Source organism: Echiichthys vipera, assembly GCF_963691815.1.
Source record: "Echiichthys vipera genome assembly, chromosome: 5".
NCBI classification, from domain to species: Eukaryota; Metazoa; Chordata; class Actinopteri; order Perciformes; family Trachinidae; genus Echiichthys; species Echiichthys vipera.
The window spans coordinates 27645542-27667138 of record NC_139830.1 but is presented as its reverse complement, the minus strand read 5'-3'; the positions used below and the strand labels follow the sequence as shown (position 1 = coordinate 27667138).

At 40.4% G+C, this 21597-nt stretch overlaps 1 protein-coding gene across 3 annotated transcripts in view; it reads right to left on the bottom strand.

Annotated features, from left to right (window-relative positions):
- The window catches only part of mark4b (MAP/microtubule affinity-regulating kinase 4b), a 63342-nt gene that overhangs the window by 5208 nt on the left and 36537 nt on the right, over positions 1–21597 (bottom strand). For 2 of the 3 annotated variants that reach the window (XR_014593210.1, XM_083913908.1), the window contains exons 4-16: positions 19990–20038; positions 19842–19907; positions 18587–18657; positions 17481–17537; positions 16555–16791; positions 15930–16049; positions 15742–15841; positions 14767–14876; positions 14224–14410; positions 13880–14100; positions 13145–13248; positions 9126–9404; positions 2168–2212 (exon numbers count right to left, since the gene is read on the bottom strand). Coding sequence is in view for 2 of the 3 variants with exons in the window: in XM_083913908.1 (XP_083770034.1) it covers positions 2168–2212; positions 9126–9404; positions 13145–13248; positions 13880–14100; positions 14224–14410; positions 14767–14876; positions 15742–15841; positions 15930–16049; positions 16555–16791; positions 17481–17537; positions 18587–18657; positions 19842–19907; positions 19990–20038 (1646 nt within the window). In the remaining variant the exon portion in view is untranslated. The remainder of the gene's footprint in view (positions 1–2167; positions 2213–9125; positions 9405–13144; positions 13249–13879; positions 14101–14223; positions 14411–14766; positions 14877–15741; positions 15842–15929; positions 16050–16554; positions 16792–17480; positions 17538–18586; positions 18658–19841; positions 19908–19989; positions 20039–21597) is intronic. The other variant, XM_083913909.1, reaches the window with a different exon arrangement.

Genomic DNA, 21597 nt, shown 5'->3' with positions numbered 1-21597 from the left:
TTTGAGGACTTTTTTTGAGGTCATAAAATGACGACGGACATTCGAAGCTCCATTTGAAAAACCTCAACAGAAGCTTTGAATGTGAAAAAAAATGACATTCAGTTCAGCCGTAATGCAATACATTCTCTTTTGTTTTGAGTTTATAATCAAAAGTATATAATTGATAAACTATACAGATACATTGACACTTAACACCAACTGACACACAAAGATCTCAGAACATCAGTCTGCTGGGGGGTAAAGAGTTTCAGGGACTGAGCTGTTGATAGACACAATCAAAGTTATTATTATAAATTGTTGTTTCAAAGATGGGGGTTCTACCCGCAGGGGTCATCTACCACAGGGACTACCACAGTCTGTCAAAGTTAGCCTGGTGCCGCTGGTTTACCTGCTGTTTTTAACCTGAGACAGAGACTGGGTTGAAGCAGCTGAGGCTGGGAGGAAATACACATGATCTTTAGTGACAAATGGATTAGCTGACACTGATAACCCTGGAGACATACAGTAAAAAGATGAGGGTACAAGATCAAACCTATATTTAATCTAGGTTTAGTAAAGGCTTTTGTTGCGACTGTTCATAGATATTTTGGGATATAACCGATAACTGTCAAAGAGGTGTTTTTTCATGGTTAATTTCTGTTTCAGTATTGTGCATTTAAGCTTCTTATATCAATGTCTCTGCAATAAAAATAGAGTTGGCTCTCTTTACGTTATTGTGTATGATTGTTCTCCATGTAAAGATAGAACATATAAGCAAACATATTGGCAATTGTCTTTTATTTCTATTTGGAATAAACACATTTAATATTCAGAATCTGATTGTTTATTCTTTTATTCAATCTTTTGTTCTTTCATACATGGGGAATATAGAGTAGGTGGTTGTGTTGTGTTCCACCAGTTATAGTAATTATAAGTTCTTGATGTTTAGAAGTTGTTGGTTCTTGAGTATGCAATAAGAATGTATGTAGTGTAACTGAACATTAAGTGAGTGTCTCTGTATGAGCACTTCCAAATCTATTTAACTGTATTTCCCTGTGTCCTCATCACATGAAAGAGAAAAATTAAATAATAAAAAAACAACACAAAAAAGCAGTACGGGTCAGGATCTGCTGGATACGTAATCCAGTTTCCATGTTGGATCCCATGAGAAAGTGTGACTCCATGTAGACCCCTGATGTTCAGAAACTGAAAACATCAGGTCTCAGTCACACCTACGAATGAAAACGTGTACACAACGGTCTACTGTGTACAACAAATCCTTGTAAATGCAATTTACTTAGAGATTAGCTTAGTTTAGCTTAGCATACATTGGGAAAGAGCTAGCCTGGCTCTGTACTAAGAAAACAATCTACTTACCAGTGCCTTTTAAAGACCACTAATTAACATGATCTTGTTTGTATAATCCGTACAAAAACAGGAGTGTATAAACATTAATGTGCTGTTTAATCAGGGGACGGATCATTTCCTGGCACAGAACCACAATACAATGACCAAGTGCTGTTCTTCAACTCATGTCTCAATGGATTAAGCGAGATACAACATATATCATTAGCTGCGAGAATACCAATAAGTGCATTTTCCAAAATGTTGAACTAGTCTTTATTAAGAGCAGTAACACCGTCAATTATGTGTAGCACACAAAATATCTTCTCCATCTACAACCTAATTTCCAAAAGAGTTGGGATGCTTTGTAAAACGTAAATAGAAACAGAATGTGATGATTTGCAAAACATTGAAACCCCATATTTAAGTGAAAATAGCACAAAGACAACATATCAAATGTTGAAACTGAGAAATTGTTTTCTGAAATCCTACATCAAGCAAAAATGAGAAAACACTTTCAATGTGACAGCCATTGGTCTCCTCAGTTCCCAAACGCTTACAGAGTGTTGTTAAAAGAAGAAGTGATGCAGCAGAGTGGTAAACATGAGCCTGTTTAGATTTTTTTTAAAACAATTAAATTTTTTTGTGCCGTTTTTTTACACAGCGTCCCAACTTTTTTGGAAATAGGGTTGTATATCTTGAAGCGTAAACTTAAAACCTTTGACATCCCTGTGCACTGTAAATTGGTAGATACCTTTTGAAATTTGGCTGCTGTAACAGGAAATGTAAGGTTATTCTACTGTTCCATGTTGGCTGTCGGAAAACAATGTAAATGTGAGCTCACCTTGTGACCGGAGATCTGCTGATTCTCTCAGGTTCGTCTGTGACCCTCAAGAAGAAGACAAACGTATCGGTTAGGAATCATTTGGCCTATCATGTTTACATCCCAACCCCCAACTTCCTGCTTTAATGCACCAAATAGCTGCATGGCTATGTGATTCAAACACAACACAAAACACAACAAGTTGTCTTCAAATCACAGATGGATCATAACCAACCTACGCTCACCACACTGGAACATCGGATGGATGTGAAACAACAAAATGTCACCAACAAAACAAATGAGAAGGATAAACAAGGTCTTAATAGACACTGTGTGTTGCAGTGCTGGCCAGACTCACACAAATACAAATGCTGGTAAAAGCACTCATTAGTGTGTTATAAAGAGAACATTAGGAGAAAAAGGAGCGAGCTCAAAGTTCACTTCGGACAGCTCCTCCTGGATGCTTCAACTCTGTTGCCCATGTGGACGGTGAACCTGCTTGGATGGACTACCAAGCTACATAAACTGGTGTCAGCGTGAGTGGTCTGCGTATTGCCCTCTATTATTGTTGGGATTTGGTAGTTTTGGTTATGTTCCATTCCTTCTTTTACCTATTGATATTAACAGCCCTCCCTACATTTCAAGTTTGATTGAAAGTACATGTAGTTTATTTTGTATATCAAAATCATGTGGGAACTTTTTTTGCCCTTTCTAGCAGCCCAACAGGCTGCAGGGTACAGCAGAGTTGGAGGCTGCTTATTGCACTTTCCTTCCATGGCCACCAGGGGCTACTGTTGCTATTTTCTGTCTTAACTCAGGGCATCTTTCCCACCAACATGGCAACCTGATCTCTATTCCAGGAACTGGGGGTGGCCTGGAGGAAAGAGCAGTAAGATTTCATTGATAGATTTTTTTTTTAACTTAAAATGAAACCTGCTCTAATGTGACCCTGGCTCGGACAGAGGAGACCTAAATACATGTTTAGACGTTTAATATTTCACCTCTCTGAAATGACATGGAGTGATTCCTGCTAATCCACAAAGATCAGTGGGATACACCTTAGTATTTATGATTATATAGAAATAATTATCTATCAATTATCTGGAGGGTAATTCTTCCTGTTGGATTAAGAACAATAAACCTCATTCCTGCAACTGTGTTGGGAACATCTGACTCTTAACACTATTATGTTGCTGAAAGAATATGTAGCTGAACAATTATTTTGAAATCTGGAATCAGTACATGCCTCAACAGTAACTATGTAAATGTTGTGTGACTGAAAAATTGAAGGTGTTAAATCTAGATAATAGGACCTTTTGCTTTCTTGTCTGGGTAAAGAAACTGATGCCAAGGTGATCCTGAGCAAGACAAGTGGCATCACACCCTTATGGAAGTATTTTTGAATGAGAGTATGAGTGATAGACTGGACCGCCTCTTGTGCATTGAGTTATCCGTGTGTAAACTGTACAGTATGTGTGCCCGATTGTGCAATCAGTATGAAGGGCTAAGATAGAGACAGGGAGGGCTAAAAGTGAGGGAATCAGAGAAAGAAGAGTGAGAGAAGCTAGCAGCAGTGTGAAAGGACAATCTGCTTGTATCTTGAGGGAGAGCTGTGCAAGATCCCTGTTTAAGAGAGGGATAAATCCTGGTTACATAACTAATCCTGATTTAAAACGGCAGTGACGCTGGGTCAGGATGACTGGTGCAGGCTTCTTAAAAGCATTTTGCTCCTGCAGAGAGCTCAGACACATGCTGTCATGTCTCAGTTTCAAAGCTGCAGTGATGCAGCCTAAATTATTTTTCCCATTTAACCTTTTTTCCCCAGACATGAGTCTTTACAACTAAAGCTTTAACATTTTACAAACAGGTCATTTAAGAATGTAAACCTTTCCCCTCCATCTTTTCTTTGTATTGCTGTAACGCTGTCACTATTATAGACTGAAAGTCATAGATCAACGGACTTATTCACCACCATATTCCTGCTCTTTACACTGTGAGTGTTGTCTATGCGATCACAACGGGAGGCACAATCTGACCTCGAATCAGTCAAGAAAATCACAAGAGTGTTATGTGTATGGTAGACTTGACAGATTCAACATTTCTAATAATCGCTAAAGTGCTTCGACTATTATTGATGATTGAAATCCTTCGATTCCAGCTAATAAAATATGCATATTTGCTAGTTTCCTTCATCTCCTACAATTGAAAAGTGTATTGGGGGATTTGAACCATTGGTCAGACAAAACAAGACATCTGAAGACGTTAACTCTGACTCTAAGAAATTTTGATTGACAGTTAACGTTATATAATGTATTGAGAAACTAATTGGCAGATTAATAAGTAATGAAAGTCAAGGTTAGTTACAACCTTAGTATATACAGAATACATAAAAAAAGAAACTATTTTATGATGAATGAATACAGTAGTATTATAATTTATAACATTATAATAGTAAGTATTTTAATCGACCCTTTTACAGCCGGCTTCAGATATAAATTGAATTTCTCAAATGTCGTCAGTGGATATCACCAACAAAATTACAAAAGCTAAATTAAAACAATGTCTTGTGCTCACATTGCATTCTACTCTCTTAATACTAGTATAAAGCACTGGTCGCCAGGCCTCTGACCACAGGCTTCCCCTCTAGAAGACTGTTTAATGTGTTTAATGTGCATAACTGTGGCTCTAGAAACAAACTTATGCTTTGATTTAGAAGGAATTACCCAAAAACTACACCTATTTCTGAAGGTTTTAGAGAACAGTAACATTTTCAATCCAACCGTATATCTGGAAATGTGTTAAAGTGGTGCCATGGTGTTTATGTTTGGTCAATGGTACATGGGAATGACCAATATTTGCCCCTTAAACAGACCCAGTAATGCTTTGCATTAGTGATGAAGTTGTTTAACCTCAAAGACAGTAAATGAACCTCTCTCTCTTCTCACTTCCCTTCATCTTTACCTCCTACCTCTGTCTTGTAAAAAACAGTCCTGATGCAGGACTGCAGATTTGTCAACAGCATGGGAAAACATATGGTGTTGATTAAAATGACCCTGACTAGTACAGTTGAGTTGCAATAAACTCACATACTCCAGGAGCCACTTCAAACACACACTCATCTTCACAGGGTTGTTTATTCTAAAAATGAGTTGTGTGGCTCTGAGTGTGTTGTGTGTGACTAACAGACAACCGTAACATTCAAAACGACTGTTTAGTAGAAGAACACCCACATGTCAAATTCAAATAAACCAACTTTACCCCTTGTCCCAGAAAACCAGTGCTGTTATGTGTTATTGTTGGTAGCAGGCAATGGTGCTGTGCCACCTACAGCCCCAAGTGAGTGTTACAACATAAAGCCCAGCCAGCAGACACACAAGCAGTCAGGACAGACAGACATTCAGACAGACAGACAGCTGCTGATGAGAGTCTAGTCACATAAACATAGCGTTTTGGGGTAGAGCTGCTCTACAGAAAGAAAGTTTCCAAGTCAAGGCTCTAACATTTATGGTGTGTTCACACCAAACAAAGTCAACGCAATTACGCAAACTTGCAATGTGAATTTTGCATATTCAATATATTCGGATATTCGCTATGATGCTGTGTGAAAGCCTATCAGCTTTGAGATTCTCCTGACATCACTGACGTCCTGACGCTGTTCAATCAGAAATGGAGGAAAAAAATGATCGAGCTGTCTGTGGATATTAAAAATCAGAGTTGTGATGATGTTAAGAGCCCAGACACTACAGTGTTGGTATTCCGACGTATCTGGGACTTTCACAAAGGTACAAAGCAGCAATAGCGGTTATTCCGGCCATGGTTGATGACTCCTAAACATGATGATTTGACTCCTAAACAACAGAATCAAGCCTTAATTAGCCACTAAGTTTGTACAGAGATGCTTTGAAGTCTGGAGTCTGACCATAACCCACTGTTAGTTAGTGGAGACAGAAAACTTTAATTTGACAGGGACAAATACGGTAAACATAGAATTACACAACAACCACCCTTTTATAGCTACTGCTAATTTCCAATGCCCGTCCCTAGAAGGGCCTTTAAAATAACAGATATAGATAAAGTCATACTGTAATAGGATTGATTAATGGCAACATTAGAATTCACAAGATCTTTGGATTAATGCGATGAAGAACCTTGGTAGGGTTTCTGCAGGGTTCACCAAATTAAATTGAATACTAAGATCTTTTTGTTACCACAAAAAATGCAATTTAATACCTGTAGGATATGGCTTAAAATGTACCATTATTTTATCATATTTTCATCAGCACAATGCAATTCACTGTCGCAACAATCCCGCTTTTAGTTTAGGGTTTAGCAACTCCTACAGCCCAATTCTTTAGTAAATGAAATTTACGACTTCTCACTATTTTTTAGAGGAAACAAAATTAAATGCCTTTTTAGACATTTTTGTTAGCTGCAGACTGTGGATTTTTAAGTCTTTAATTAATCCTCTAGATAATCCACGATAACATAATATATACAGTATATACACTGTGACATAAAATGGCATGTACTTTGACAGAAGAAGCTGTTGACTTCTATTAACTCAAAGTAACATGACTCTCTTTAAACTTTAGTCTCTTCTTGATAAAACGTACACTTCATGTGGAAACACAAAGAGGAAAATTAACTTTCCTTTGTATTTATGAAGAAAAACAGGTTTTCCAGTTCACATCAGTACAGACACACTTTTCTTGAAGTCAGAACCCGTAACCCCCTTCCTGCCTGTAGAGAAGCTCTGCCTAAATGTCTGATACATGTTTGTATAACTAAACTCCAACCTGCGTCAGCCGGCGAATGAGGGGTAAAGGGGATGATGGCACTGGCAAGCAGGCAGACAGTCAGACAGACAGAAGCAGCCAGAAAACATGGGAAAGGAAGACTTACTAACTGTTTTTGTCCCCTGTGGGAGGGTGCAGCCCGACATGGACTTGTTTGAGCTCTGACGTTTAGAGGGGTCAAGAGTGACCCTGGGAGGAGAAAGGAAGAAGAGAAGGAGATGAAGAGAGCGTGAGAGGGATGGAAAAAAAAGGAAAATTAACAGCAGAAAGTCAGAGAGACATTCAACAAAAGAGAAAGCAAGTGAGGGGGAAGACAATATAGAGACGACAGACTGTAAGAAGCACAGGTAGGAGAGGCAGAGAAGTACACAACAAACTGTATGTACTTTAGTTTAGGTAAAAGAAGGATAGAAGATTGGTTGGTGACTGGCAAGGAAAAGCAAAAGTAGTTAAAGAATCAAACAAACCAACAGATAAAGCAACAATAAGCAGCAGAAAAGAACAGACTGTGACGGACGTACAGTACGTCCACCTGACCAGCAGACCTGGGTCATATAGGTCATCGCTGGTTAGTACCAGCTTACACTTGGGCGTGGTCAACTGCATCAGGAAAACATGATGGCAGAAGCTGAAAGTGCAGGTTACACAATTTTTTCTTGAATTGAACATAATGTTCAACTTTATAAATGTGACAGGTTAAGAAAGAGGGCTGCTACACGACTGAGCCTCTATAACTGCTATGGATGGGCAGTCGTTATCACTTAAGAAATTCAAACATCAGAAATGAACATCCTTAAATCTAAACCGTCAAAATTATTTTTTTTGTAAACAATACCATTGGTAGCTTACTCCCTTTACTGCATCTAATTTTATGAGCTCATTGCTGAGCAATGCTCTGTTGCTCTGCTTTGATTTGGTTAATGTCTTATCCCTGGGGCTTGGGTGCTTATTGTATGTTTTATTACTGCTCTTATGTGATGTAAGGTAGGGTTGGACGATAATTCAATATGATCATTTATCCTTTTTCAATGGAATCTGTTTCATGAAAAAAATGTAAGATACAGATTACGGCATATAAAAAAACAACAACAAAACATTTACGCATACTTTTTTGTAAAGTGTTTTGAATTTTTTTGGTCATATATTCTGAAATTCCCGAGAGAATAAGATTTCCAGACTTTACATTAGCACACAGTTCAATGAGATTAATATCGTCTGAATTACATGATTTCACATGCAGCAGATATCGTGATGTATTGAAAGTCCTGCCTTCATACAAACAGTGAACGAAGGTACACGTACATCATGAACACTATTTACTATTTATAAATGTCTCTCAAATATATGTTTTTCTAAACTGTTTCTTTCCTGATATCAAAAAAACTAGTGGCCAAACAGCATTAGGCAATATTTACATCATTTGGTAGATAAGTTCTGATCTTTGCACGTAATGTTAATTTTGCACTTAAGTTCTTAATACAAATATAGAAAATACTGTGCTAGTGCTTTTCATTTGTAAAGTATTTAATTCAAACAGAGGTATACAAAAATCGGCTTTACCGAGTGGTTATGTCATGTAGACTTTTTATTTATTGAAATACCAGAAAACATTAACATTAACTTTTTTTTAAAAGTGTTTAAAGTGTATGGTCTCTGCTATATTTCATAAGGGCTTCATTTGTAGTTTCCTGTGGAATAAGGTAAACAAATTTTCAAGAGCAAATGTTGTAGGTAGCAGGTGATGATTGGAAGATATCCTACAGCTGTTGGCAAACAAAACAGACCGCAAGTAAAACAAAGAAGGAATTCCACTTAATCACTGTTAGACCCAGGTCTGAGGCCTGTAAAGCTGTATCGTTAGAGAAGATAGGCTGGCAGGTTAGTACTGGTTAAGGAACAGATGTGAGAGGCAGCAAGGTTAGCTAAATGATCTTCATCGACATGTTTATAACAAAAGAGTTACAAGCCTGTAAACATACAGGCTTTTACAGGCAGTCTGCTATCACTTCACCACATTTGGATGGTTAGCTGTTATCAATCCTATGCAATCTGTTAAAATACTTGCAAATGAGCAAAGTGAGCAAAAAATCTTCCTGTTTTACCTTTAAACACACGTAAAACTCCTCTTTTGTTAACCTTCTAATCTTTTCCCCCCTACTCGATCACCCGGCTTCTCCCCTTACCTGCGGGTCAACTTGGAGGTGATTTTGCTTAGCAGGTTGGTCGTGGCCCGGGTCCTGGCGTGGGGCAGTGGGCTGGCATCCTGGGACGGCGTTGGGGAGGCTGGAGGAGCATGGGAGGGAGGACGACGGTCTCTGATCTGCCCTCCATGAAAAGTGCTCCTCACCGTGGATCCCCTGGAGAGGCGGGAGGAGGGTGTAGAGGAGGAGGAGGAAGCCCCAGAGGCACCGGCAATGCTGTGGGTTGAGGGGGAGGCGGGTGGCAGGCGATGGGATAAGGAACTGGAGGGAGAGGAGGCGGAAAAACAAAGTTGCATTTAAGATCTTTTCAATTAGCAAGTGCAAGATTGTGCCGGAATCACATATACCTAACATGATAATACACATTTCCCAAAGCATTCAATATCTTTTTATATTTTGGAATATGTTTTCAAACATCTAGGCATGGGACTCTTCAGTTTAAATAGAATAAAAACATGCTGGTGATTAATTTTACATTTTGTCAGTTACACCATCATCGCAGTAATGCAGTGCAAACTTTTCAAATCACTGTTACTCAGTCAGGAACAAATTGCATATCAATATGGATTTTGTGTGCTAGTGACTATTTAGAGCACCAGGACACTGATGCAAAATACAGTGCCCATGTTCATCGTAAAGAAGGAACATGTCAACAAGTGCGATGGTGTACTCATTTACGTGTTTGTTATAGTTTTTAGACAACAGCAGCAGAAAGGAGTAAGTGATACCAGGTTTTGGAAACACCGACACTAGAGGCATATTTATGTCACCTTTATTTAAAACTTTCACGGTATATCAAGTCATTTAACACTGCCAGTTAGCGAGAATGAAGAGACAAAAAGTCAGTTACATTCTGTATTTCTTTTTAATTATTATGCCCGGATTTTATTTAAAATGGAAGGCAGGATCAGAAAAAAAGATGTTGATATACGTGGCTTTTCCCCCCTGTACTTTACTGACCACATACATTTGCGTGTGTGTACACATTTGTGTTGTGATTATGATTACAGTGCATTTAAGATTTGTAATACTTGTACTGCCTTAAACTGAGGTCATTCAAGAGTTTGTAAGACTCAAGAAGCACGAATACCCACAGAAAGGAAATGTAACAGGAGTGAGCGTGCCAGTTGCTCTTCACATCATGAGAACTGTTATTACCTAAAATTTTCTCCCCACTTTGGGACCCTCTCCTTTTTTCTGCACAACCTCTGAGTCTCAGAGGGTGAGACACACACACACACACACACACGCACACACACACACACACACACACACACACACACACACACACACACACACACACACACACACACACACACACACGCACACACACACACACACACACCTCTCTACCCCTGACGCTGGCTGGTGGCCTGAGGCTGCTTTTCATAACGCTCTAGATAACACCCACACACAAGGTTCAAGTGGGGCAGAACCATTAAACGAGTTACGTTGAAGCGCAGCCGTTGCAGAGCAAAATCGTTTAACATCAATGTGAACTAGCCGCCTATTGCGGCTAACTTGAGGGGGGAGAGGACACCGGGATGGAGGGAGGGGAGGAAAAGAGAGGTGGAGAGGCTTGAGCGATGAAGACTGAAAAATAGTGGGAGGAGAAAATGAAGGTGAGAGGGTGAAAGGCTGCAGAAGTGGGTAAGAAAAGTGAAGAAAGGCTGAGATAAATGAATGATGTTCAACCCTCTTTCACACAGAACGCCTGAGATTTCTGTGTTTAATGTTTACTTGAGTGTGTCAGAAATCGCATACTAAATACTAAATACTGTATATGTAGACTATTGTTCAACATACTTATAATTTCTCAATGAGTAGTGTGAATGTGCTCCGAACCCCTTTTCAGAGCTTTTCTTAAAAAACTATTTTTTTATGGGGTAACCATGTTATCCAAAATATTGATACTTATATTAATTTATAGCAGTGTATGATCTGGAGGGGGATTTTAAATGACTGGAGATATAAGAGGTGTGCAAGTAGGTGACATAATCATTGATTTACTGTAAATAGAAATGTAAATTGCAGCGTTATATTGATGTTACAGAGCTGCCTTGGTTGTTGCCCATTGTCTGTTATGAACATTGTTATTACTACCCCATTGCATTGTGGGATCTTTAATGCCAGAGTAGTGTTCAGTGTTTGCATACTGTAATATTTGACCAAAAATAGTATGAAACCAATAGTACGTGAATTGTATACTGAAGTATTAGACATACGAAAACATCTGTTTGAGCTACTAGCATGTTTGTGTGGAATTCCGGACACAACCCCGGTGTTTTCCCCTTCTTTGTTGCAGCACGAAGCTTGCATAAGTTAAAGCATAAATCATTTACATGAGGGTAAAGAAGCTTGAGACTTTGTGATTGAATCAGCCAGTCCCAAAAACAATCTTCGTACACCTGTGCTCAAACCGGGTTCAAACGGATTTGCTTATTTCTAGTTTAAAATAAGTAGAGGAATACAATCTACTGTAAATAAGCACACTTCAGTTAGCCTGTTTGTCCCATCAACCACTATGGCATGGCATCACATTGACAAGGCCTCTAAGGTAAGAGGTTACGCTTTTCTCCCCCTCTCCCCCCTCTATTCTCACCCTTCCCTCTTCTTTCCCTCCATTCCTACATCCCTCTCATCCCTGCCCAATCACAAATGGAGCTGCAAACAAGAGTTGTTGTAACGCCTGAGTGTAATTGTCAACCTGAGTTTGTGAAGTTTACTGATGTCACTTTCATGTTCTATGTTTTTTGTGCAGTTTTACCACCAAGTTGTAATAAAATGATGTATACAGTCACTCGTTAATCTTTTTCTTCACTGCTTTCAACAGATTCTTAGATTCAAATACTCTCCATCGGTCTCTTATCCATACGATACACCCTCTGCCTGACCTGCCCCCACCCCCCCTCCCATCTGTGCAGGAGAATTTAACTGGAGGTCAGGTGACAGACACAAACCTTCTGGCTCTTCCTCTGAGATTCAAAATTACAAAGTGATAGAGAGACAGAGGGAAGAAAAACAGGCCATCCAGAATGAAAGTGAGCTAGTCAGAGAGTGAAAATAGGAAAAAAGGAAAAGGGAGGGAGAGGAGACGGTGGCTGCCATGCTCTGACAATAACAAGCAGACAGCCATCTGTCACAACAACAGCCAGTCCACACTGGGTACATAAACACACACACGGACTGAGTGAGTGCCATGCACAGTTTAAGCCCTTTATCCTTTCTTGAGGAGACAAAATGTATTTGAGTCAAACAGTCCCTAAGCTCTGTGAGGAAAGAGACCGTACCAATGGAACCGTTCACACTGTATTTACTATGAATATGATACGTTTCCTACACTGGGTTAATAGGGCTGCAACAAGATTCTTTTCTCGATCAATAAATGAGTTGTTTGGTCTCTACAATGTGGAAAAAAATGTGGATCAGTGCTTCCCACAGCCTAAGATGAAGTCCTCAAATGTCCTGTTTTGACCACAAAGGTCAAAAAGGACGAAAGACACCAGGAAATATCGAAATAAGCCGATTCATCGACTATCAAAATAGTTGCCAAATGAAGATAACAGTATTTAAAATTATGAATTATTCCACCTCTGAATGAGAGGCAAACTGTGTGATTTATTCCATCTTCATATTTAATAACCAACAATATCAGCAAGTTCATTTACAGCCTGTGCATCACACTTGTTTTCACACTGAATCTTTTCTCAACACAAACACAAACTTTTCTCTAACCCAAACCTAATTCCTTAACCCAATCTCAACTCCATGAAGTCCTTCAGGGAGTTCAGATACAAGATGAGCTGAAATTTAGAGCTTGCACAAAGTCGACTCCAGTTTCCCCTGGGCTGTGTGAAACGGCGCTCAGTTGGAGTGATGATGCTGAAACCTTGAGTATTGCTCCTTATTTGCTTATACATATATGCTCCATGACCACTGGCTGTGGTCCAAATGTCCACAAATAAAGCTGTCTTGTACAGCACATGTGATGTTCTTCTTACCTGTTTTCTTTGCCATTTTGTAGCAGTGTGTGTCTATCAGTGCTGGATCGGTCTGTACACACATATGTGTTTCTTCGAGTCATGGCACTGGCAGGGATGTTATTCTGGAGAAAGAATCAGAGATCACTTGAATTTACTGAAATAAATGATGCTCTGTTTAAATCTGGTGTGACAGGGTAAAGTGGTTTACAACAGAACACAATGAAAGGAGGGCTTCAAAGGTAAGGAATAAGATGCTTTAAGTGACACTATTTGAAAAGCCCTACTTGAGTAAACCCTGCCCATCTGGCACTCTGAGCATGTTAGAAAAAAAAAGTAAAGACTTTCCTGCCTGGATTGTTTGACAGTCAGGGGTTCTGCCTGTGTCTCGTGTACAGAACGTTAAAGAGTTAATCTCAGGTTAATCTGGCTGCTGTCTTCAACTCTTTACATCCCATGAACTCTCTCTCACCTATGCTAATCTTACTGAACAAATATAATCTCTCTAATATAATATTCCCCCTGCTGGGTGAATGAACACTTTGTTATTCATCATGTAAGTGTTTTACTCTTTTCTAATCTGTGACAGACGTTAATGTTTGCAGACTCCATAGTATCTGTGTCAGTGTAGTGTAATCTAAGGAAATGGGATTAGGAAGACTGAGGATTCTGCCATCTGCACCTGTTCTATGTTCGATAATGGATTAAAAGTGACAGATGTCTAAATCTGATGTCAAAACCTCCTTTTGGTCTTACCGTGGTTGTGTTAACTTCTTTGCGACGGTCGGGTATCTCTGCCTTGTTTGGATTATGGGCGGAGCTAACCATGGGACTGGAGGGGGTTGGGATGCTACGGGAGCCAACGGTACTGGTGCTCGGCTTGCGGCTTGATAGCCTCTCCTCCTTAAGTCCCGCCCCTTCGCCTACACCACTGGGACTCCGCTTGGGGTGCGTGGACCCTGGAACAGCTGGACCACCTGAGAGACAGGAAACAGAGTTCTCGGTAAGGTCGATTTCTGTCAACCTTTCAACACTTCTGAATGAATGAAACCAACTCTAAGTAATCATAAAACGCCACCGATCTCGCTATTTTGCCTTACAGAAGTCAGAGTGTCGTCTCTGGCGGTGGTAGGTGGAGGCGCTGCGCTGTGCCTTGTGGCCAGAGGAGGATGAAGGTGCACCGGAAGAGGAGGGAGTGGTGTGTTTGCTGGTTCCATTGGTGATGGTGCCGGGTCGGACTCGAGCTAGACTCAGACTGCTGCCTGTCCGAGACTCACTGCCCTCCGTCTGAGAGACAGAAAACATTTACACTACAGTATGACTGGAGACAGGCGTTGATTAGGGTGTGTACAGCTTCTCTCTGTGCATTAACCCAGGGCTATAACCAAAACCATGTTAGTCCAGTACAGTCAATTACAATAAGTAGCATTATGAACTTTTAATGGCACAAAAGGCACCCTCTCCATCCTGACTCCTCTTCTGTGTCATTTCTTAATTTTGTGATAATTGTATTCAGTATATGACCTTATCTGGCAAAATATAAAACAAACATACAGCCATAAACCATCACCTTATATTCCACCTAAATACAGAGGAAGTTAAAAAAAAAAGGGGGAAAAAAGCAAAAAAGCCAATACTCTCACCTCATTCTTGCGTCCCAGCAGCAGGTATGTGGCGGTGACCTCATTGTACTTCTGACTAGACAGCGACTCTCTGATCTCCTCTCTGGTGAAGCCCATCCCAACCATCACATCTGGAAAGAGACCAATTATATCACAACTACCCCCCTACTTCAGGCCCCTTTGCTTGGATCACACCCATCCTTGAAGTCTGCTTTCATTTTGATACATTTTACTACACACCTACAGCGTTTCGTGACTGTATCTTGCACTATTGCGCTGCTATCCCTTCTGTACAATTATGAAAGGTTCCACCTCAGTGCTCTGCTTGGTGTGAATCGTCAGTGCTCGATCCACATGCAGAACCTGAACTTAACACCTACCAAGAGCTTAGTGCCAATAGAACACGTGTGGAGCACCATTTAGGTCAGCTTAAGCTTTTATGGACCCGAGTGATAACTTTGAGTGAGACAACATACCACATCTCTTACGTATGTTTTCCCTGTGAGGTTAAACATTGCACCAGAACTACTTTCACACCAACCAAAGTCACCATGACCCCTTCAGATTCCATGTCCTCAGCCTCCCAAAAAAATACAGAATAAACCCTCCAGAGGTGGCAGTTCTCTGCAGACAGGCATTTCAGCCAGACACTTATCCTCACTGAATATTTCTGTTTACTGTTAAAGTCGAGGTTCCCACGCAATTTCACGGACACAATTTCAAAACTTTGCCATAACTTTTCAAGGGCCCTGAATAAAAATTTCCATGACCATTCACAACGTTTAAGACAAACCGAACTGTGTACATATATATACATATAATATACATACATATAAGAGCCACGTTATGTCAACAGCTACAAAAAATAAATTTGACGTTTTGTTTTGTTACAGTACGTGGAAGGTTATCTACAACACATTATTGCAACCATTACTTTTCCATGAGCATGGAAACCCTGTACAGTTAGTACAATAGTGAAGGGAGTGTGTTTCTTACCAATACGGCTAGTATTGTTGAGGTCCTCCACAGGCTCTGCGTGGGGCTTCAGATCCTCGCCATCATAACCGACATTTATCCATTTATCTTTCATTATTTGCTGGTGAGGAAAGAGAAGAAGATTAAATCAATATTTAGACACTATTCTTCTCAAACTGAACGTTCTTGAACATGTGTTTCCTCCTCACATCCAACGAGCAACGCTTGGTAGGGTTGAGGACCAGGAAGCGGCGCAGGATTCCCTCACAGTCTGTAGACATGTAGAAGGGCACACGATATTTCCCCCTCAGAACACGCTCCCGCAGCTCCTGAACGCAAAACACAATTAATTTCCGCTACAGGGACACTGAATCAATAAAAGATAGTGACGAGGTAATATTTAAATAGTGTTGATTGTCTTTGAATAAATTCTTACGTGATGTTATATTGTGATGCACTTTGTGATTAAAGGACCCCCTGTGGAGCTTTTGAACTCCAATGGAGAAGTTATCTATGGGTGGGTTTTGTGGATCAAGCACACATGCACACGATACACATTCCTGCTAATGGTTTCCACTGACCGACAGGTGAGGGCAATTAACAAAGATACTGTATGCTCCCATGCGCCAGGTGAATGTATTTAATATAAATGTATAATAATGTATTTTTCTTCAGTATAATACCAATAATAAGTGAAGGAAAACAACAACTCACAAAAAAAAACCCTCCACATTCTCACTGCAGTATGCCACAACCTAAGAAATCTATTCATAGTAGTTCTAGTCACCTCCAATGACATTGATACTAGACAAAAACAGTTTCCACTGCACCCACCTTTAGGTTCTGTCCGTCAAAGGGCAAGGAACCACTGACCAGTGTGTACAAGATGACACCCAGGCTCCAGATGTCCACCTCTGGACCGTCATACTTCTTCCCCTGGAAGAGCTCTGGGGCGGCATAGGGCGGGGAGCCGCAGAACGTGTCCAGCTTACTGCCCGCAGTGAACTCGTTACTGAAGCCAAAGTCGGCTATTTTGATGTTGGAGTCGGCATCTAGTAGCAGGTTCTCCGCCTGCACATAGACAGAAAAACACAGGGGGAAAAAACGTAAAAATTAAGTATTCTTACAGAAAATCTGAGTGCTCAAAATCTTATTTGCATATTTGCAACTTAAAGTAATAATCTAGAAGCCTTTCATTTAAATAACTGTCTGTCAGGCCACTATCTATCACCAAATGAGGTAACACAATGGTGATGGAGCCTTTGGCTCACTGATGAAAGCTCTTACATTTGCAGTATTATGAACTGGGTATCTGTGGCGACATTACAGGGAAAAATCATAAGTGCTGCACAGTTAGTGATCGTTTTCCATCACCCAGCAGTGCTTGGTCCGCCAGAGAGGGTAGGCGGAGCTAACACAAGAGACTTGCTCTTAAACTCACTTGTGTGTGAAGTGACGATGGTGATGCTTTTTCTGCATGTAGTGGCTGTCGTGTATTCAACTTTTGCAATAGCGGATATAAATAAATAGTTGTAGTTCAAACATCACTTCACTTCCCTCTTGATGCCATACACAATGACTATTTGTAGAAACGTATGGTCAACAGCTATAAAATACATTTCTCATTCTCTAACTATCTCATTCATCAGTATCTGTAAAATAATTACATACCGTCTGTTTAATATATGTTAATCATTGAAACAGATCAACTTTCACAGATTTTTGGGTTATCTGAATGGGCTTATAATATGTGTAATCACCTTCAAGTCTCTGTGAACAATGTTCTTCAGATGACAGTAGTGCACCGCCGAGACAATCTGAGGAGAGAGCAAAAAGTGAGAATATGAAAGAAGATAATTGCACTTAAAAGTTTGTACTTAACATATGAATGGAATCTAAACTAGGAGCTCCAGTTACACACCCTCCTTGACCAACAATGTGACTCAACAGTGCAAATAAAAAGCGGATGACTGAACTTCTTGCGGTGCTATCACACCTACCGTTTGTTATATCTGGTCTGAACCGCAGTGGAAAAATACACTGCATTTCTGTATTGGTCTGCTTTAGGTTTACGCTGCCCAGTCATAAGCAAAACAGGGACTATAGTAAGTCATGTAGTAGCACAGATTTCAGCTCCTGTAGACTGTACAGTACATGAAGATAGATGATGTGTCTCCCACTGTACAAAAGTGAAGCCAAACCCAGATAGATGTGCCGCCATCTTGTAATTTTGGAACCAGAGTCTGGGCACTAAGGATCGGGTGGTGGAGTCAATCACAGCTGCTAATCACAACGTTTCACTATCATCATATTAAATGACAGAAATCATCTCTGGGAAAAAATGTATCTGATGTGTACTTTTGTGTCTTTTTTGTTCAGCCCATGTCCCATTCGCTAACATGGAGGGACTTCTGACCTATACTGCACCCAGAATGATTTAAGAGTGCATGCGGATCCAGATGGCGTCAGAGCCAATCCGTGCGTCAGTAATCAGGGGGTCATCGATGTGTTTTGACTTCCCTTTTATTGTCACAACCCGGCTCCTGGGCTGCAACAAGAATGGGACACCAGACGAGTACAAACGTAACACAGGCCCAGTTATTTACAAAAATAATACTAAAAACAAGAGGAATCAGTCATGTCTGTGTGTATGAGTGTGTGGAAATGTCTGTAACAAACAAAAGAAGACAACAGCTGCGCCCTCAAGGGGAGAGAGAGGTCTGTGGTAAAGGTTTTGAGCTTTAAAAGCTAGAACCACACCGGGCCCAGGTGTGGCTCATGAAGATAGATCCAGTCTATGGTAGGTACAATCAAACAGACAGACAGTCAGACCGACGGGTGGGGTAAGGTGTGAGGTTTAACTGACCTGTCTGAACTTGGCTCTGGCCTCTTTCTCCTTCATTCTGCCGTGAGCCACGAGGTAGTCGAACACTTCGCCTGAAAGGAAATTAAAAAAAGAGTATTGATGTGTTGACACTACCGGCAACAGAGCAAGATGCGACATGCTGTTTCAATGGATGCCGATGGCATGAAGCTTTAAAGTGATGCCCGCTGCGTGACACGCTACAAGTTGAAAGCCGCCCTAAACTTTCAAAGGCAAACTCAGCCACAATTCAGCTGGTCACGCTTTGACGTGTGAACACAGCATAAGGCTGTAGTTCAAGCAAGCATGGAAGCTGTTTAATAGTCACATGTTCCATACACATTTGAATTGCATATGAGCAGAAACTGTCACCAACAACTAGGATCTCCATATTAACAGTGTTGGTTCTTCTTTGATGCGACACCCCTGCCCACTTCCCAGAAAATTGTAACTCCCTCCAGCTCGTACACCAACACTTGCAGAAGATATCTGTGAATTCTGAATGTTTCGTCCCTCAGTATGTGTTAACGTGGGTTATAAAATCTCCAACACTCTGTCGTTTATGAGTTTAGAGTCAAGACTGCATAAATCCTGCACAAATGTGTTTCCAAGCATTATAGAAGCAAATGTACTGTATGTGTTGAGTGCTGACGGAAATTATATGTACATGGATGTGTATGTGTGTGCTCGCACATTTGTGGGAAAGAGAATATAACCATCCATGACTTCCAATACGTGAGTCTGTTAAAGGTTTGTTCCTCCTCATATTTCACTTCATTAAAGTAAACAGTTAACAGTTGAAACCTGCTGTCCAGTCAAGAGGAATATACAGTACTAAACTGCTTCGTGTGTGTGTGTGTGTGTGTGTGTGTGTGTGTGTGTGTGTGTGTGTGTGTGTGTGTGTGTGTGTGTGTGTGTGCGTGTGTGCATGTGTGTGAGCTGCCCCCTCCTTATTAGGCATTGGAAGTAAGAGATCAAACAACATACAGAGAGAGCAGTGAAGAGAGATTAAGGGATCACAAGGAGAGAAGAAAGAAAAACAGAGAAGCTGCAAAAATAGAAGAATGCATGGGAAACAGCTGAACAATGTTAAATGAGAGAGATGAAAGATGAAAAGAAGAACACAACAAAAGAGAGTAGAGAAAACAGTAGAGCACTCAGACAGGAGATCTCACTGATGAAAATGGTGAAAAAAAGGGTTGTGCTGTACGTATAGCTCAGTCAGAGTAATCAGTCTAACTGGGGGGATTTCACTCACCTCCGCTGGCGTACTCCATAACCAGGTAAAGAGTCTTCTCAGTCTCAATCACCTCAAACAACTTGACTGTAACACACAGAGGAAGAGGCGTTAACACAAAGGCCAGCATGGAATCATGCACAAGATCATTCTCTGCAGTGTAACTCACCTATGTTGGGATGGTTGAGAGTTTTCATGATGCGTACCTCTCGAAACAGCTGGAGAAAAAAATGAAAAGGGGAGAAAATGAATCATCAGACTCCAACTAGTCTCAATGATAAGATTACACGGATATCTATACAGAATATTTCACAGATAAGTTGCTTCAAAAATATTCAAAAATATATTAAGGATAATGGCAATTTGAACTGCTGTGTGACAGGCGGGAGTAACGACATGGAAGCTGCTGTGGGCCGCTGCATTAGCTAAATGTATTTTATCAACCTGTCTATATCTGTTTATTTTGTACGCTTCACTTTGCCAATACGGAAACTGAAGCCATTATCTACGCTCTCCTTAAAGCCACCAGACTCCATTGACAAAAACAGTAATTTAACCTAACAGGACACAGTGTTTCTGGTCTATTGCTGCTTCATCAGTTAGTTTGTTTGCGTTATTGTGCGACCTTAGTGTTTTAAAGGGTTAGGAACTACTGAAAAACAGTTTTTGTCTATGGAGTGCAGGGCTGTACGGTATGGTCTAAGATCAGCATAGACGGTAACAGTATTATATCACGATATATTGATTTATCTTTAAATTTCTATTTGAAGGCTCCTGAATTACTGTTGGATTACTGTACTGAAGGACAAGTTTGAGGCTCTTGTTTGTTACTTCATGTTACTTTATTCTTCTACTCCACTACAGTTCAGTGGGAAATATTCTACTTTTTACTCCACTACATTTATCTAATAACTTCAGTTACTAGTTACTTTACACATTAAGATTTTTGCTTCACACTACAAAGTAAACACAGGCTTCACAGTGACAGTTATAAACTAATACTCCTCTGTACATTTGCAGCAGTTACAGCCATTACTTTTTCACATAGACTTCTACTCAAAGGGTCAGTAATTATTGCCTTGCCTGCTGGATGTGACGCATTGTGTCGTTACTGCTTAACCTTAAACAGGGCTGTCGACAGCAAGTTAAAGCTGAAAAAATATTCTAAATATAACATACACTTAAACTGAGAGTGATTAGGTGTCTAAAAAACATTTAGCTACAGTCCCCATCTTCAGCAGTACATTTCTTAACTTCCGTGCCCGTCTTCCTGCTGCTTCTCCAAACTGGAGGCGTGTTGACCGCCAATTACTTTAGGTAATCCACTGATTATGGATATGCACCTCATACAACCTCACTTCAATAACAAAATATCAGTACTACCCATAAAGCTGTTACAGATTTTTAGTAGAACTGAACTTTTCTGTCATCATATCATCAATCATATAGAATATGCAGCACCTATGGTAACAATCAATCACACATGAACAAATGTTCTACCAATGTTCTCACATCTTCATCTTCACTTCATCAAATCACTCGTTCATCAAATGAGTTGCTCTTCAATTAATTCACACTATCCACAGCTGGTGTACAGACACTGTTCTCACTCCCCCACTCATCTTTCCGACAAAATCTAGACCTGGGCCACCCAAGGGAGTGACTCACTAGTGCTAGGCTGACAGCGGGGCCTTCTCCCCTGGGTGTGCTCTCCCTCTGCCTGCCCCCCCCTCATCCATCACTGAGCTCTAGACTGCTGCCTCATCCTGCCACACTG